The 18408-nt window shown below is 46.1% G+C and overlaps 1 protein-coding gene and 1 pseudogene across 1 annotated transcript; both read left to right on the forward strand.

Moving 5' to 3' along the window:
• Positions 1 to 3065: 3065 nt before the first annotated feature.
• Positions 3066 to 3716, forward strand: LOC131914439 (thymidine kinase, cytosolic-like; annotated as a pseudogene).
• A 7561-nt stretch (positions 3717 to 11277) lies between these two features.
• Positions 11278 to 11694, forward strand: LOC131915667 (large ribosomal subunit protein eL31-like). Its single transcript, XM_059269071.1, has one exon. It carries the CDS (start codon positions 11308 to 11310, stop codon positions 11692 to 11694), a length of 387 nt encoding a protein of 128 aa, XP_059125054.1. The 5' UTR covers positions 11278 to 11307.
• The last annotated feature ends 6714 nt before the right edge of the window (positions 11695 to 18408 follow it).

The raw sequence follows: 18408 nt of genomic DNA on the forward strand, positions 1-18408 counted from the left end.
ATAAATAAACAAAAATAAACCAGGCTAACAAGATGGCTCCATCAGCTAACTGCTTATCATGAAAGCATGCAGCCCTATCTTGCTCTCCTAGAATCTATGTACAAATGCTAAGCCTGGTGACATGTGTCTATAATGCTAGTCTGAAGAGCTGAAGACAGGAAGATCCCCAGGGCTTAGTGACCAGCTCGTGTAATCAAGTCCGTGAGCCCCAGGCAAGTGAGAGAACTCGCCTCAAAAAAACAATGTGGTCAGGAGCCCAGGAATGACACCTGGGGTTGACCTCTGACTTCCACACACATGCGTTCACCGACTTACATATGAACACACACAAGTTGGCTGCTCATCTCAAAGCTGTTTGTCTTATAAAGGGGGGAGAGTAAGACAATAGAAAAGTGAGTGCTTGCTTAGCATCAGGTAACTTCTGTTATGTGGATTAAGACAGAGACGTGAGGATGATCTGGCTGTGAACTGTCACCCACTGATAGCCAGGGTTGAGGCAGCTGATCTAACTGGCTAAGCAGGTGTCCCCTTCCTTCCTCCCCCATCACTCCATGTGCATGCCACCTGAAGCTGCATGTGTCCTCAAATAGAAAAGGACTCAGAAAATGAGTAGCTTTTCTCTCTGTCCAGAACCTCCAAGCAAGCTCTCAGGACTGAAGGAACTACATTCTACTGTGACCAATCCATTTGAAAATTTGGCCATTGTCTCTCCTTTTCTGGTTATGTTTTTGTTTTGAATTTTCTGTGGGATTTCTTGTATGTTTATTTTGGTTTTGTTTGTTTGTTTGGTTGGTTGGTTGGTTGGTTGGTTGGTTTTGAGACAGGGTCTCATTGTGTAGGCCTGGCTTGCCTGGAACTCACTACATAGACCAGGCTGACCTTGAACTCATTCACAGAGATCTGCCTGCCTCTGCCTCCCCAGGGCTGAAATTAAAGACGTATGACACTGCATCCTGCCTTTGGTTTTAAAGGTCAAATAAAGAGCTTAGTTTGGGGTTGGTGATGTGAAACTTGAATGTGAGTGAGTCTAATTTGGTTTTCAGTCTTGTTGGGGCCCACTGCTGAGCATAGACCAAAACTACAGCCTCCTATAATAGTATTTAATACTCTTCTATAGGAAGGAAGGCAGGGTTTCCCCCATCGAACCCAGAAACTATATAGCTTACCTATCTAGCCATCTTGTTCCAGAAATCTCCCATCCCTACTTTCCAAATGTTGGCATTACAAGGTGTTATGACCCAGCATTTACGTGGTGCTGAGGATCCCAAACTTCATTGGTCAGCTTGTGCAGCAAGAGCTTTAACACTGAGTCGTTCCCCGGGCCATAAATATCCTTTAATGCAACATTTTAAAAAAGCCAAATTTCACCGGGCGGTGGTAGTGCACACCTTTAATCCCAGCACTCGGGAGGCAGAGCCAGGCAGCTCTCTACATGTATATATAAGGCAAGATCAGGGACACTGGTGTTTCCTGTTGTGGTGGTTTGAATAAAAATGGCCTCCGTAGGTTCATAGGGAGTGGCACTATTAGGAGGTGTGGCCTTGTAGGAATAGCTATGGCCTTGTTGAAGGAAATGTGTTACTGGGGGGGGGTGTTGTTGAGGTTTCAAATGCTCAAGCCAGTCCCAGTGTCTTTCTCTCTTCCTGTTGCCTGCAGATCTGGATGTAGAACTCTCACCTACCTCTCCAGCACCATGTCTGCCTGTGTGCCACCATACTTCCCACCATGATGATAGTAGACTAAACCCCTGAACTGTAAACCAGGACCAATTAAATATTTTCCTTTATAAGAGCTGCTGCGAGGGCAGTGGTGGCCCATGCCTAAGAGGCAGGTGGATCTCTGTGAGTTCAAAGCCAACCTGGTCTAAAGAGAGCAAGTTCCAGGACAGCCAAGGCTGTTACACAGAGAAACCCTGTCTCAAAAAACCAAAAACAATAAAAATAAATAAATTTAAAAAAGAAAGGAAACAGTTGAGGAGTTAGCTCAGTTATAGAATACTTGCTTAGCAAACCCAAGGCCCCTGGATCAGTCCTCGGCTCAGAAAGAAAAAAAGGAGAGAGAGAGAGAGAGGAGGGGGGGAGAAGGAGGAGGAGGAGGGGAGAAGGAGGGAGAGGGGAGGGAAAGGAAGGGAGGAAGGGAGGGAAGAGAGAGGAGATGGAGAGATGGAGAGGTTAAAGATTATTTTGGTGCCCAGTTCTGTAGCTGGAGTTTTCTCTCTGGGTCCTGCCAAGCCCCAGCAGCCGACAGCCCACTTATAAAATAAACACACAGACACTTATATTATTTACAAACTGTATGGCCATGGCAGGCTTCTTGCTAACTGTTCTTGTATCTTAAATTAACCCATTTCTATTAATCTATAAGTTGCCACGTGGCTCGTAGCTTACTAGTACCTTACATCTTGCTTGTCATGGCAGTGACTGGCAGCATCTCTCTGACTCAGCCTTCTACTTCCCAGAATTCTCTTCTCTTTTTTTTTTTTTTTTTTTTTTTTTTTTTGGTTTTTCGAGACAGGGTTTCTCTGTATAACTTTGCGCCTTTCCTGGAACTCACTTGGTAGCCCAGGCTGGCCTCGAACTCACAGAGATCCACCTGGCTCTGCCTCCCAAGTGCTGGGATTAAAGGCGTGTGCCACCACTGCCCGGCCAGAATTCTCTTCTCTACTTGTTCCACCTATGCTTCCTGCCTGGCTACTGGCCAATCAGCATTTTATTTATACAAAGTAATATCCACAGCACAGTTCCCAGGGATAAAGTGTTCATCATGGCAGGGGAACCTGTGGTGGCTGGTCACATTGCATGCATATTCAGGAACAAGAGAAAGATGAATGTGTTCAGCTCAATTTCTTCTTTTTATTTAGTCCAGGGCCCCAGCACAAGGGATGATGCCGCCTACATGCAGGGTATATTTTCCCACTTAGATTGATTTAACCTAAATACTCCCTCACAGACGTGCTCAGTGACATGCTTGTTTCCATGGGGATTCTAAATCCCATCCAGTTGACAGTCAAGATTAGCCATCAGGGAGCCAAGAGTCCCTAGTGCTACTTTCAATTTAAAGCAGCCATGAGCTATTATACCAACCGGCCCACCACACTGCCTGACTCCCCCAGCAAGATCAAGGGAGCAGATCCAGGTGAGTATTGGGCCCATGGTCTCAGGGGGAAAAAAGCACCAAGCTGATGAGACAAGTCCAGTGCTTTCAAACGACCTAGAACAAGTGCCTGGCCATCAAGTACACCAATGATATACATCACAGCACCACTGTCAGCCTGCCTGCTCCAGAAAGTGGTCCAGGAAGCCCTGGATGTGGCTGTCATTGGCACATGCGTTTCTCCTTGACATCATGGAGTTCTGTGAGGCCACGACCATTGAGATCAAGACAGTGATTGTGGTCACCGTGGATGAGACCTTCCAGAGGAAGGCTTCATGTAGTACCTGGAAGCTGATGTCCCTGGCCAAGAGCTGTTGTGTGAAGCTGACCAGCATGTGCTTGGACTGTTTCCTGGAAGCTGCCTGCACCAAGAGGCTGGATCTAGGGGAAAAAGTGGGAGTGACTGGTACAGCAGACAAGTGCCCCTCTGTGTGCCACTTTATGAAGTCTTCTGTGCCAGACAACAAAGAGGAATGCCCTGTGCTGGGAAAGCTGGAGGAGGTCTCCGCTGCCGGGAAGCTCTTTGCCCTCAGCAGGTCTTGCATTGCAGCTCTGCCAACTGAAGTGGCACAGAGCCTGTCAGCGCCTCTCCAGTTGCTATCCCCTGAGTGGACTCTCAGAGAACAGTCCCAGTGGAGGAGCCGGGGGTGCTGAGCCTAATGTTGCCCCAGGACAGGCTCATCTGTCTATCACATCATCTCTCATGGCTCTTTTTTGGTTCCTTTCCTGGTTGTTAAGATGACCCACCCCAGCCTGCAGCCAGCCCTGCCCAGTGGTTAGGAGCTATCCCACACCCCCTGAGGTGAGGACAGAGCCACATGCTGTTGTGACATTGGTGCTGTTGGCTTCTTCCTCTTTCGTGGCTCTCACAGCTGAGTTTCTGTTCTTGCTGGGAAGTCCTTCAGCCTTGCTCTTCACCAAGGCTCTATCACTTTCCACTGAGGATGGTCTGGACACTTTCACCAACCATCCTTTGTGCCGAGAACCTCTCCTACATTTCAGCAATGACCTTGAAAGAAAATAAAAGTCTTTCAAGTGCTGTCACTGGCCTTGCTGGAGCTCAGACGCCCCAGACTTGGTTCTTAATGAGGAAGGGGCGTGTAGGAACCCTGACCCAGCTTCCTCTGCTGTTGTGCATGAAATTAATAGTATTAAAGTTTGCTACTTGTGAAAAAGAAAACCAGTGTCCTTTGATATAAGTGGGTTTCATCATGGCAAATGGTGGCACTGGCATTTGGCTGCCCCTCCCCAAACTGCTTACTCTCATGCTATTTAATGGTCACAGTGTCTTTTCCTAGTGACAGTCCTGATCAGAAGTATAAAGGTGCCACCCAGACCTGCCCACTTGCCCACATTATGATGGAGTAAGTTCCTGTACGTGCATACCTGGGTGACAAGCATCCACCCACCTCCTGACTTCCTGCACCAATGACTCAGCTGAGGAGAAGCAGCCCTCAGGTGGAATAACTCCCACACTTCCAACTCCAGCCACCAGCACCCTCTCTCCAGGCTTCAGACTCTTGCAGCCAGCTATTAAGCCGCTGTCCCAGTTTGGGTTCCCTACACCCATTTCTTTTTTTTTTTTAATTAAGAAATGTTTTATTCATTTTACATAGCAACCACAGATACCCCTCTCTTCCCTCCTCCCACCCCCCAGACTTTCCTCCAACCCACCCCCCACATTCCCTCCTCCGACAAGGTAAGGCCTCCCATGGGGAGTTAACAGAGCCTGATACATCCAATTGGGGCAGGTCCAAGCCCCTCCCCCTGCATTAAGGTTATACAAGGTGTCCCATCACAGGTAGTGGGCTCCAAAAAGCCAGCTCATGCACCAGGGGTGGATCAGGATCCTATTGCCAGGGGGCCCCTTAGGCAGATCAACCTACACAACTGTCTCTCTTACGCAGAGGGCCTAGTCCAGTCCCATGGAGCTCCACAGCTGTTGGTCCACAGTTCATGAGTTCTCACTAGTTTGGTTTGGTTGTCTCTGTATGTTTCCCCTTCATGATCTTGATGCCCCTTGCTCATAGAATCCCTCTTTTCTCTCTTCAACTAGACTCCTGGAGCTCAGCCTAATGCTTGGCTGTGGATCTCTGCATCTGCTTCCATCAGTTACTGGATGAAGACTCTATGATGACAGTTAGAGTATTCACCATTCCGATTACTGGAATAGGTCAGTTCAGGCACCCTCTCCACTATTGCTAGTAGTCTAAACTGGGGTCATCCTTGTGGATTCCTAGGAACTTCCCTAGTACCCAGTTCCTCCCTAACCCCATGATGTCTCCCTCTACCATGGTATCTCTTTCATTGCTCTCCTACTCTGTTCCAGTTCGATCATCCTGTTCCCTTATGTTCTCATCCTCCACTCTTTACCCTCTATTACCCCCCCCTCACCCCCAGTTTACTCATGGAGATCTCATCTATTTCTCCTTCCTAGGGCAATCCATGCATCCCTCTTAGGGTCCTCCTTGTTTCCTAGCTTCTCTGGAGCTGTGGGTTGTAGTCTGGTTATCCTTTGCTTTACATCTAGTATCTACTTATGAGTGAGTACATACCATGTTTGTCCTTCCAAGTCTAGGTTACCTCACTCAGGATGATATTTTCTAGTTCCATCCATTTGCCTGCAAATTTCATGATGTCATTGTTGTTTTTATTTCCTGCTGAGCAGTACTGCATTGTGTATATGTACCATATTTTCTTTATCTATTCTTCGGTTGAGGGGTGTCTAGGTTTTTTCCAGGTTCTGGCTACTATGAATAAGGCTGCTATGAACATAGCTGAGCATGTGCCCTTATGTTATGATTGAACATTCCTTGGGTATATGCTCAAGAGCTGTATAGCTGGGTCTTGAGGTAGTTTGATTCCCAATTTTCTGAGAAACTGCCATACTGATTTCCAAAGTAGCTGTACAAGTTTGCACTCCCACCAACAGTGGAGGAGTGTTCCCCTTGCTCTACACCCTCTCCTATATAAGCTGTCATCAGTGTTTTTGATGTTAGCCATTCTGACAGGCCTACACCCACTTCTAACACATCTGTAGCAAGCTGACCTGCCACTTCCGCCATCTTTCCCACCATTGGTGACCCCTCTGCTAACACTCCCACCCACTTAGCCAAGTCAGCAATGCCACCTCTCTCACTTCCCACTTCCAGGGGGTCATGAGGTCCAGGCTATGTGACCTCTTAATTATCTCTCCATTCAAGTAGCAGCATCTCTTCTGTCACCTTGGGCCAGCTGGTCTCTAGTATTTTGGCTTCTAAGAGCCCTTTATACTCCTAAAACTTACCGAAAACCCCTAAAATCTTTTGCACAGATGGATATCTATCAGTATAATCGTATTGCTGATTTTTTTTATTCAAAACTTGGGGAAGACATTTTTATTGGTACATTTAAAAATAACAGTGAGGGCTGGAGAGATGGCTCAGTGGTTAAGAGCACCGACTGCTCTTCCAGAGGTCCTGAGTTCAATTCCCAGCAACCACATGGTGGCTCACAACCATCTGTAATGAGATCTGATGCCCTCTTCTGGCCTGCAGGGACACATGCAGGCAGAACACTGTATACATAATAAATAAATAAATCTTTAAAAAAAAAAATAACAGTGAGCTAAGGCTGTAGCTCAATGGTAGAGAGCCTGCCTTGCATGCCTGAGGCCCTAGGTTCAATTCCCAGTACAGCTAAATAAATAAATAAAATAAAAGTGGGTATGATGATACTTTGAAGGTTGAGGCAGGAAGATAAGGAGTTCAAGACCACTCTTGGCTACATAAAAAGTTTGAGGCCACCCTGACCTTGTGAGAATCTGTTTATATGTGTACTAATATTGGAGAGCTATTTGTGCAGGCAACATTCCTAACAGCATTCCATACAATGGCCAACAGAAAAAAATAATCTAAATGTCCACAGATGAATGAATGAATGAATAACATGGCAAAACCATCCACTGGTGCATATTCAGCCTCCAAAAGAAATAAAATATTGATATACGCTACAATTTGCATGCTAAGTGAAAGAAGCCAGACACAGAGAAGTCAAATGTATAATTCTTCTTGTATGAAATATCCACAGACAGAAAGTAGTTCAGTGGTTGTCCAAGAATGGAGTGGCTGGCGTGAGGAGTGAGGCATTGTAGAATGTTCTTTTTGAGTGATGAAATGTTTTTAAACTAGAGAGAGGGTAATGGTTGCATAATACTATGCATCCATTAAACACACTGAATTTTACATTTTAAAGTGTTGGGATGTTTTTGTTGTTCTTTTTTGTCTTATTTTTTGAGACAGGCTCTTGCTATATAGCCCTGTCTGGTTTGATACTGACTTTGTAGGCCAGGCTGTTCTCAACCTTTCAGAGATCCTCCTGTCTCTGTCAAAAGCTAGGATCACAGGCATGTACCAGCAGACGCAACCTAAAATGATTAATTTTATAACGTGTGAATTTAACCTCAATGCCAAACCAAAGTCCTGCACAGTGCAGCACACCTGTAGTCCCAGCTACCAGGGCTGAGACAGACAGACCTAGGGCCCAGGAATTCACGGCTTGGGTGTACCATGTCCACAAAGCAGTGGCAGTAAGTTTGAGACGAGGACTCTTGCCTCTCAGGTGCAGGGGCTCACCAGTTTGCCTGAGAAGGGTCGTGAATTGCACAGGTGGGAAGGAAGCCTTAAAGGTCATAACTCCTGTGCCGATGGTACCAGGACCACACCTATTAAGAACCCTGAGCGCCAGCCCTTGAGCCTGGGCCTGTAGCTCAGTGGAGAGCCCTTGCCTAGGAAGAGTCAGGCCCAGGGTTCCATGACCAGCACCAGAAACAAAACCAAATAAAAACAGATCCCCGAAAGCATAGGATCCTAGGGTTCCTAGAGAAAAGAATGTCAAGATGTCCCAGATAAGTCAGCCCCTGAATGGGGATGTGCTGGGGAATGCAGAGAAAATGAGAAAGAGAGATGCTTTGAAGAGGCCGAGTTGGGTGGTGGGGCCCAGCCTAAGATGTAAGTGGCTGGCTCAGGAAGTCACCTAGAAGTACCACATCGTGAAATGGTGAGGAAATCCGGCAGGTCCCAGTCGGCCAACCTGATTCCATCATGGTGCAGCCAGGCCTTTCCTCAGGCCTTATCAGCAGCATCTGTGATGGCTGATGTTTACCAAGCAATTAGCCCCACACTCAGACCAGGTGACTCTTGACCCAAAAACAGTCCAGGCCACTTCTGAGTACCAGGAAAGGGAGCCAAATCTGCTCACTCAGAGAGAGTGCTCTCCAGTCTCCAGGACAGCCTGAAAACTATCCTTTGATTTGCACAAGAGTCTGGGGCCCTCTAGCCCCACCCCACCCCACCCCAACCAAGCACAGCCTCTGTCTCTGTTCCCTGGAGCCCTTCAGCACATTCACAAACCCCATGCATGAAGTTGGCTCCAACAGAGTGCCTTCCCAAGACCCCAGGGCCTCTGCCAGTAAGTACAGCATCTCCAAACCTCAGTCATCCAGAACCCAAAACCAAACGCCCAAACATAGTCAATGCCACAAGCCTTTTCCTGTCTGACTCCGAATAAGCAGTGGCTGCTGCCTGTGTGACTGACCGCACAGGGCTACCAGGGTTGAAGGTTCCGAGTTTGAGCCTATAAAGATGTCCACGTCCGCTTCACCAATGAGGGCAAGGTACGGGATTGCTGTAGATCTCCAGAACTGCCAGCCCACACTAAGTATACGTACTGCTACTAAGCACTTAAAAGTTAGTAGCAAAAGGATGCAAGGGTGTTCGCAATCAGTGCACACAGGAAACCCTACAAGTCAGACAGGATTAAACAAGACCGACGGTGTGAAGTACAAGTAATTAGCTTAGGAATTCAGGAAGAGGGGATTTCCAACACGGTTAAGAAGGGTGTGGTCGTGGAGAAGTAGTGCAGAGGAGGGGTAAAAGTGAGGCTGTGCCCAGGACAGACAGACAGCTGACCTGTGGAATGATGAATGAATTAGTGATGGGCATTATAATCTGAATAGGGATATGCCACAGAGGGTCTGAAAACAAAAGGGAGTTCACAGTGAGAATTTGTCAGTGAGGGGAGAATTGTTACAGGGAGCTCACCAGAGAAGACCACTCAGACAGAATGTGTAGCTGACTGAAAAGCTTTATTCTAGCCGGCTGGGACCCAAGTGTTTGAGGACCGAGGCGTGGTCCAGAGTGTCTAGAGCATGCGGTTAAGGGCAGAGACCTTGTAGAGGTATCTGGCTCAGCTTCACAGGGTAAGTAGTTTGAAGCAAGCAGTTTCAACAGAAGCTGATTAGCAGTTAACCCTAAGTTCCGCACAAACAGGCAGCTAAGATAAAGGGTTAGCTGGAGGAGGTTCCACACAAACCAGCAGTTTTAACAAAGGCTGAGATAAGTGAGCTAGGACATCCTGACCTTTGGTTCCTAGACTAGAGTTGGGTAGTTTTCCATGGGGTTCTCCATCAAGGAGAGCAGATTCTAGTTAACCCTGGAAACGGGCCTCAGGAAGAAGACAAGAAGGAGGAACCCATGCACTGTCTTGCCCAGTCACAGGATAAAGGAGGCCCTGGGGAGGAAACTGGGGGACAGTGCAGAAGAGACTTAGAGGAAATTCCTGGGGTTGGTGCATCTTGATGGGGCCAGCAGTAGAGTGAGAGCAGCAAGACACACAAAACTGAAGAGAGTTCCCACTCAGTAGATAAATTCATCCTAGTTCAATGCAGTGGCTTCTTAGTTTAAGACAGAGATTCACATGCCCCAAGTGGCCCTTAAATTCCCGATACAATGCCTCCATCTCCCGAGTGTGCACCATCATACCTGGCTTAATGCAATACCGTTGTATTGAGACAATGTCTCGTGTTGCCCAGGCTAACCCAAATTTGCCATGCGGCTGAGGTTGGCCTTGATCTTTTCATTCTCCTGCCTCTACTTTCTAAGTGCTGGGATTACTGGCATACATCACCATACCTGGTTCTTTAACACAGAATTTTTAATCAGTTTTGGTTTTGAGACAGAGTCATGATGTGTAGTTCAGATTGGCCTTTGTTCGGGGTAATCCTTGGCCTCCCGAGTGTCAGGATTACAGAGGTGCACCATCATGCCCAGCTAAAACAATTTTAAAAAGTTTAATGCCAAATAATCTGTACTTCACAAAACATCCCATTATTTTTTAGAGATTTGTTTTACTTAGTGTGTGAAGGTTTTGCCTGCTTGTGTGTATATGCGGCACATGTGTACCTGTTGGATCTTCTGGAACTGGGCTTAGGAATGGCGAGGAGCCACCATGTGGGAACTGGGAATTGAACTGAGGTCCTCTGCAAGAAGAACAAGTACTCTCAACTACTGAGCCCTCTCTTCAGACCCCATCTGAGGATGCCCTTTCACAGCAAGACCTTCTCACTTCCCCCAGCCCTGGGTGTGATGAGAGGCCCTCCTCTGGGCTCCTCCACAGGCCTCCATGTGCTAAGCTACAGTGCAGGGTTTTCCGTGCTTGTCCAAGAGATGCTGTTATCCTGATTCCTTGGCCTTGTGTAGCCAGAAAACATTCTTCTGGGAGCTCTTCTCTGACCCACGGTGATGGGAAGTGACCAAAATGGCTAAAAAGGATGTCATCTGATCTACAATGGAGCTAACAAAACGAGTCACTTTACAAGCCAACTGAAGCCATTCTGCTGGCTCCTTCATGCCTGTTAGATAAAAATTACAGAAGCTCTCTCATCGCTGTGCACTACGACCCTGTGCTAGTCCCCACCACCAAAGACCATGAATCAAAATGGAATCACTCCCAGGAGAGCTCAACAAGCTGAAACTCAGCAGCCAGGATGATGGGAGAAGTAAGGAATAGAGAGGTAATGGCCTCATTTCCCAACAGGCCAGCTTCATTAGCTGTGATTCTAAAGTTGTCTCTATCTTAATCCTTACACACACAAAAAAATAACTTTTGGGCACGGTGGTGAACATCTGTAATCCCTGCTACGGCAGAAGATTTCAATTTCCAGGCCAGCCTGGGACTACATAGGAAGTAGTGTATCAAAACAAAACAAAAAGTCATCTAATGCTAATTAGTAACTTGCCTATTGTTCTCCCATTGTGTCTCCTACATACCTTGCAAGAAAAGGAATTGACAGACACAATCCCTCGCGCCCGTCCTTTCCAACTTGGGCCCGGCAGAATGGCTCCCGCAAAGAAGGGTGAAGAGAAGGGCCGTTATGCCATCAACGAGGTGGTGACCCGAGAATACACCATCAACATTCACAAGCGCATCCATGGAGTGGGCTTCAAGAAGCGTGCCCCTAGGGCACTCAAAGAAATCCGGAAATTTGCCAAGAAGGAGATGGGTACTCCAGATGTGCGCATTGATACTAGTCTCAATAAAGCCGTCTGGGCCAAAGGAATAAGGAATGTTCCATACCGTATCCGTGTACGTTTGTCCAGAAAGCGTAATGAGGATGAGGACTCACCAAACAAGCTCTACACATTGGTAACTTATGTACCTGTTACCACATTCAAAAATCTACAGTCAATGTGGATGAGAACTAAGCTGCAGAGTGTCAAATAAAGTTGGAGAACTAAAAAAAAAAAAAAAAAAAAAAGAATTGACAGAGCTAATCCCCTTTTTTCTGTTTCTGTTGTTGTTTTGTTTGGGGGTTTTTTTGTCTTGTTTTTTCTTTTTAGTTTTTCAAGACAGAGTTTCTCTGTGTAGCCTTCACTTACCTGGAAGTTGCTCTATAGACCAGGCTGACTTTGAAGTCACAGAGATCCACCTGCCTCTGCCCTTTGTGCACCACAACTGCCTGGCATATCTGTTTTGTTTTTGCCCAAAAGTTCTCTCTCTTTGTTCAGCCAATGAGAATCCTCATTCCACTTAATGGCAGAAGGGTTGCCCAATTGTAGAACTGACAATAAAACCAGCCCCATGACAAGTGCACACTAAATTCCAGTAGTTGTGAAGCTGAGGCAGGAGGATCATTAGTTTAAGACAAGCCTGGGCTACATGCAAGACCCTATCTAGGAAGGAAGGAAAGAAGAAAAAAGGGAGGGAAGAAGGAAGAAAGGAAGGAAGAAGGGAAGGAGGGAGGAAGGAACAGAAAAAGCATTAATAGGTTTAAATTGTAATCTTAGGAGTAGTGCTCCTTGCCTTTAATCTAAGCACTTGGGAGACAATGGTAGGCAGATCTCTGTGAGTTTAAGGCCAGCCTGGTCTACATAGCAAGTACAAGGCCACATAATAAGACCCTGTCTCAAAAAATATAGTTGATTAAATAAATAAATAAACTGTACTTTGTCCTTAGCCACATACCTCCATATTCATTAGCATTCTCACCACAGACGTGGGTCAGTCATCTCTTCATTCGTCCCTCCTTCGATCTGTGCACTTTCTCCCTTCCATCCACCCACTCATTCTTCCCATCTATCCATCCAACCTTCTATTTACTCAGTCATAAAGCTGCTTCCCACCCCTCCTATCCACTCATCCGCATGTGCATCCCTACGGTCAGCATCCAGCCACTTACTCTACGTAGTTCCTATGTAGTGTGTAAAACCAGCATATGGCAAGAGCTCCAGCACTCAGCAGCAAGCCTACTTAACTTCTCTCCGTGGTCGAGTCTCGGAGCTTGTATCTGCTGACAAGAGACTTCATATTGCTTTAGGTACCTCCTGCTTTGTTTGCAGGACCTAGAGAAATCAAGCTGGAATTGGGCTGGAAGCTTCCTCCCTGTTGGCTAGTCCTTATAGGCTGGAAGGTCCTGAGGAGGCTTGTGGGACAAACTGACATCAATAGTCTTATTCGGCTGGGGACTCTACATGCTACACTACCGACTGGCCAGGCAATACGTCTAGTAGTACAATCATAGCAAGTCTGTTATAGGGGTAAGCAACCACTGTCTTTTTTTTATTAAATAAATTAATTATTTTCATTAAATAATTAAATTTTTTAATTAATAAAATAATTTTAATTTAATTTAATTTAATTTAAATATTTTAATTAAAATATTATTACATCGTTTCCTCTTTCTCCCTTCCCTCCAACCCTTCCGATTTATTCCCCCTTGATCTCTCTCAAATTCATAGCTCTATTTTTTAATTGTTGATCTATATTCCTAAATATATAAGTAAAATCTGCTGTGTTTATATAATGTTACTTGTATATGTATGATTGCAAGGCTGACCACTTAGTAATGGGTAACCATTTCGGGGGGACGTTGCTCTTCCCTGGCAAAGACTATTTCTCCCACTTTCAGTATTCCTTATTTCCCTGTAGTTTTTGGTGAGGGTTGAGACGCCACGAGATCTCCCTCATCCACGTCAGCATGTCTATTGGTGGTGTCCTGGTTCAGGTCTTGTTTAGGCATGGCTACATGGGTGTAGTTTCTCTGTCATTTCTAGGGGACACAGTCTCACAGGAAACTTCCTGTCCCTCTGGCTCTTCCGATCTTTCCACCCCTTCTTCCTCTATGATCTCTGAGCCTTAGGTGCAGGGAATTGTGTTGCAGATGGATCAGTTGGGGCACGGTACCATACAGTCACAGTCACAGTCACGTGTTCTGTTGTGGTTTTTCTACACTTGTCTCTGTCTATTTGCAAAGAGATGTTTCTTTGATGGGGCATGAGTCCTGCACTTATCCATGGCTATAAAGATAAATATTTAGAATGGAATTAGGGATTATGCTGGTTTGATTAGCTGGTGGTTATGTTTTCCTTCAAGATCCATAACTTCCCTGGGCTCAGGTAGTTGGCTATATTTCCAGTACCAGGCATGATTTCCTTCTTCTTGAACAGGACTTAAGTCCAGTTAGAGAGCTGTTGGTTACCACAAAGGTGTGTCTGCCACTACCACACACTTTAGGACATTGAGACAGGCTGGCCATTGCTGTAGTTCACAGGCATCAAAGCTGGGCAGGGCTAGTGGTTGCTTCCCTCCCTTGAAAGCTTGTCTGGCTAATGAAAGCGAATCTTCAGGGAGGAAGCTTTCAAGTCAGATTCAGCTCAGATCTTCTGAGTCTTGTATATGAAGATCATGTTGTCTTCAGCAAGAGGGACTTTCCTTCAAACTCTGGGAGGTAACCAAGGTAACAGCAATCGTGTATAATGTTTGGAGATGCCCTTGATTGGATAACCCTGACTAACAAATCAAAAAGGGGCTCCTCATGCCTGGTACTGGGGTATTTGTTAGACAATCTCTAGCTCTTATAGGGAGCATTGTCTGCCCAAATTTTTATTTAAACTATACGTGTATATGTATACATAGACTTACATGTGTTATATGTAATTTTAGGAAAATAGATAATAATATGATTTCTTACGGCTTTTTCAGACATCTTTCTTCTTATTTTCACCTTCCTCCCTTCTGTATTTATCTCCCTCCCCATCCCTAATTAGAGCACCCCGTGTCTAATAGCGTATATGTACCACATTCCCATCATCCATTTGTCAATTGAAGGACGGTTAGGTTTGGTTCTGTTTCCTAGCTATTGTGAATAATCGACCATTTGATGACTGGATCTGAGGCCTGCTCCAAAGGAAGCAGTTCACATCTGGTACTGGAAACCTGGTCAAAAACCCAAGGTTGGCAGGGTCCTGGGCCCTCGTGGGGCAGTTACTGCTGTTGTTTTGCTAACTGGATACAAGGTGCCCCAAAAAAATTACCTCCTGAGTGTTGTCATTTAGGCCCCTAGGTCAGAGCTGCTATCAGAGCAAACAGAGAAGCTTCCTTCTCAGCGGGCAGAGGTTACTGCAGAGGCTCCTAGCAGTTCTATGTTCTGAGCAAATCCACTGTTGGAAGCTGAAGCTTAGATGGAACATCTATGTCGCCTCCCCTAAGCCTCAGGGAGCATCGTGGCTGAGGGGACAGAAAGAACTAGAGGAAGGGTGGAGTTCTGTGGAACACTCTTCTGGGCATAATGGAGCCACTGCGCTCTTCAACTCAGCAGCTGTGATGATCAGCGCAGTGCCAAGACTGGGCCTGTCAGCATTCGGTTCTTCTGTTCACTTCACTCGTTATTCCTGGGGGAGGGGCACACGTGGGGGAGGTCAGGGGACAACTTTGTGGAGTTGGTTCTCTCCTCTGCCTTTATGTAGGGTTCAGGGATCAAACTCTAGTCACCAGGCTTGCACGGCAAGCATTTTACCTGCGGAGCCATCTCACGGGTCCTGGGTCTGTCAACACCCTGTCATGGAGGAGGGGAGGGGGATCATGAGACCTGATTCCTCCCTATGGCTATAAAGTCAGTTAATGGTTACTGGGGTGGGGTGAGACATTTTCTTCAGTACTGTAACCACTGCTAAGTGCCCAGGCTCTGGTCAATTATCAGGGTTATTGTTCCTTTAAGGAACTCTAATTATGATTAAACTCAGTGGGTCACAAAAAAAAGGGGGGGGGGGACGAAAGGACATGGCAATAGAAGAGAAACTGTAACCACTGCAAGCTGAAGCAGGAGAGGGTAGTGGGGGTGGAACTGCACAGATGTGACAGGCAGCCCTAACCTGAGGGCACTGCGTTATTGCCTGCCCAGAAATGAACTGCTCTATCCCAGTCATTAGAGTGCTCAGACCTGAGTAAGAATTTACACAGGTCCCGTGATGACTGAAGGAACTTAATATGGAGCCAGGCATCCCTTAAGGGCCGTTGACCTTTTGCTCTGGAATGCCCAGGAGATCCTAGTGGCCTGCTGGTGAGATAAGACTAGGATAATGGGCTGGGAAACATTAACTCTGCCTCTGCTTCTGTAAAACCTGCTTATCGATATGGGAAAGGGATGAAATGGTCTTTGATTACCACATTGCGGGAAGGAAAGATAACTGAGGGAAGTGAAACGATTGTCTTGCCCAGCTGTGAATCTCATGGATATTTGTGGATATCCATAATACCTTTCTGATGGCTGCCCTTAAAAACCCCCTTAACCTCCACTTCCACGGGGCACACTGTATATTGGCTCTAAGGCTGCCTTCCTTCTGCTAGCAGTAAGAATAAATGCATTTAATCTAAATTTGAATTGAGTCTAAATTTCAGTCCACTGATTTCTCCCAGTGGACTTGAACACAACAGAGACAAGAAAGAATTGTGGGAATAAATATGATCAAAATACAGTGTATACAAGTGTAAAAAGAAACCTATTAGTATATACAATATATTCTAACAAAAAATTGAAGCCGAGTCTCTGGGTCCCACACAATAGGAGAGAACCAACTCCTACAAACTGTCTTCTGACTTCTACACACTGTAGCACATATATGCCCACACACCCATACACACACACTTAATAAATACACACACACACACACACACACACACACTTAATAAATAGGTACATTTTTATTAAAAAAAATAAAATTGGCAAAAGAAACCTGGCACGGTTTTTATAAGCATGGAACAACAAATTGCACATGAATGGTGGACGCCATCTTGTTGCTGCAGCCATTGTCATAATGAGATGCTGTGGGTTGAGCCCAAGGCTGAACCTGCTCACAAACCCAGTCTGTCTGCTAAGATGTTGACTCTGGAAGACTGTAGGTTGACTATAGAACCTAGAGACTGGGGTTGGCTGGATTTCAAAGTCCTCCTGAAGCAGCTTGGGATTCTGGACCTAGAAGGTCAGGGAGGTAGGCAAGCATCAGTTTCCTTCATCTACTGTCACAGGGCAGAGGTTACTCAAGTGTGTGCGTGTGTGTGCGTGTGTGTGTGTGTGTGTGTGTGTGTGTGTGTGTGTGTGTGCGCGATACATGTGGAAACCAGAGTTCCACCTTGGGTACCATCCTTATGTGTTGTCCTTACATGCCATCTACCCTATTTTTTGAGGCAGGGACTCTCACGGGAACTGGAGTTCTATGATTTGGCTAGGCTAGTTGGCCATCAATCACTAAGGATATGCCTGTTCCTTCCTTGACAGTAATGGGATTATAAACTTGGTCCACGAGGCCCAGTTTTTATGTAGGTGCTGGGACTTGACCTCAGGTCCTCATACTTACATAGTAAGCACTTTCCTAACTAAGCCTAAAACTCTGTGTGCAGTTGTGCAGGGATTCAAAGCTCCACTCCCAGATCATTTGCGGTCTTTATCTGTACGAGGATAAAGAGTGCAGAGCCAAGAAGTTCATCCCTGTGAAGCCTGTGGCGCTTGGAAGTAGCGACTCTAAACCATAAAGAAAGCTTGTTGTCTTGGCCTCTCTGTTCTAGACCTCTTCTGCTCTGCCCAGCCCTCTGTTACTAGAGGAAGGCACTTGACTGTGTGTATCACTTCCCTATTGCTACATAATCACGGCTCCAGACCTAGAGGCTGAAAGCAACACGCTTGTATTCCCCCAACAGCCTGTGGTTCAGAAATCACATGGTCTTGGTGGGTCTCTCTCTCTCTGCCTGAGATCTCCACAGTCAAAAATCAAAATGTCAGGCAGAGTTCTCCTTTCTCAAGGCTCTGGACACAAATTAACTTCTAAACTCACTTAGATTGTTGACTTAGTGCTGTGTTATTATAGAACTCGGGTCCCCTAGCTAGAGTCAAGCAAGGCCATTTCCAGCCCATAATGGCCACCTGCTTTCCTTGGCTTGTGCCCTCTGAAAAGCCATCCATAACAAAAAGAGTTTGTTTCATGGTTCCAAGTTGTCTGGCTCACTTCCTATGTCACCCCTTCCTGACTTCTTTTTCACGTAAGGTCTATTGTAGCCTAGGCTGGGCTCTCAAACTGTCTATATAACTGAGGATGACCTTGTCCTTTTGAGCCCCCTGACTCTATCTCTTGAGTGCTGAGATTACACATACCATGTTCCATTCCATATGGTGCTAGGGATTTTGTTTGTTTGGTTTGGGGTTTTTGTTTTGTTTTGTTCTGTTTTTCAAGACAAGGTTTCTCTGTGTGCCCTGGCTGACTTGGAATTCAGTCTGTAGACCAGGCTGGCCTCAAATTCAGAGGTCCGTCTGCCTCTTCCTCCTGAGTGCTGGAATTAAAGGCATGTGTCATCACCACCTGACTGGTGCTAGGGACTAAACCCAGGGTTTAGCACATGTTAGGCAAATACTCTACCAACTGGGTTACATCCCCAATCTCTTCTCTCTGCCCCATTTGTCCTCCTTTTCTGACTTTCTCTTACCTCATTTTCTATGTCACCTCTGTTCCTCTTCCTGTAACAGCGCCCCAGACCTTAGTAGGTTCCAAGACTTAGCACCACTGACTCGCTGAGGAGGCACAGAAGCCAAGATCCATGAAGATACCTCACAGGCGCAGAGGCAACATCCAGCAGACTCTAGTAGGACAGACAAACTCACCATCAAAGCAG

The sequence above is a fragment of the Peromyscus eremicus genome, chromosome 7 (assembly GCF_949786415.1).
Source record: "Peromyscus eremicus chromosome 7, PerEre_H2_v1, whole genome shotgun sequence".
Taxonomy (NCBI): domain Eukaryota; kingdom Metazoa; phylum Chordata; class Mammalia; order Rodentia; family Cricetidae; genus Peromyscus; species Peromyscus eremicus.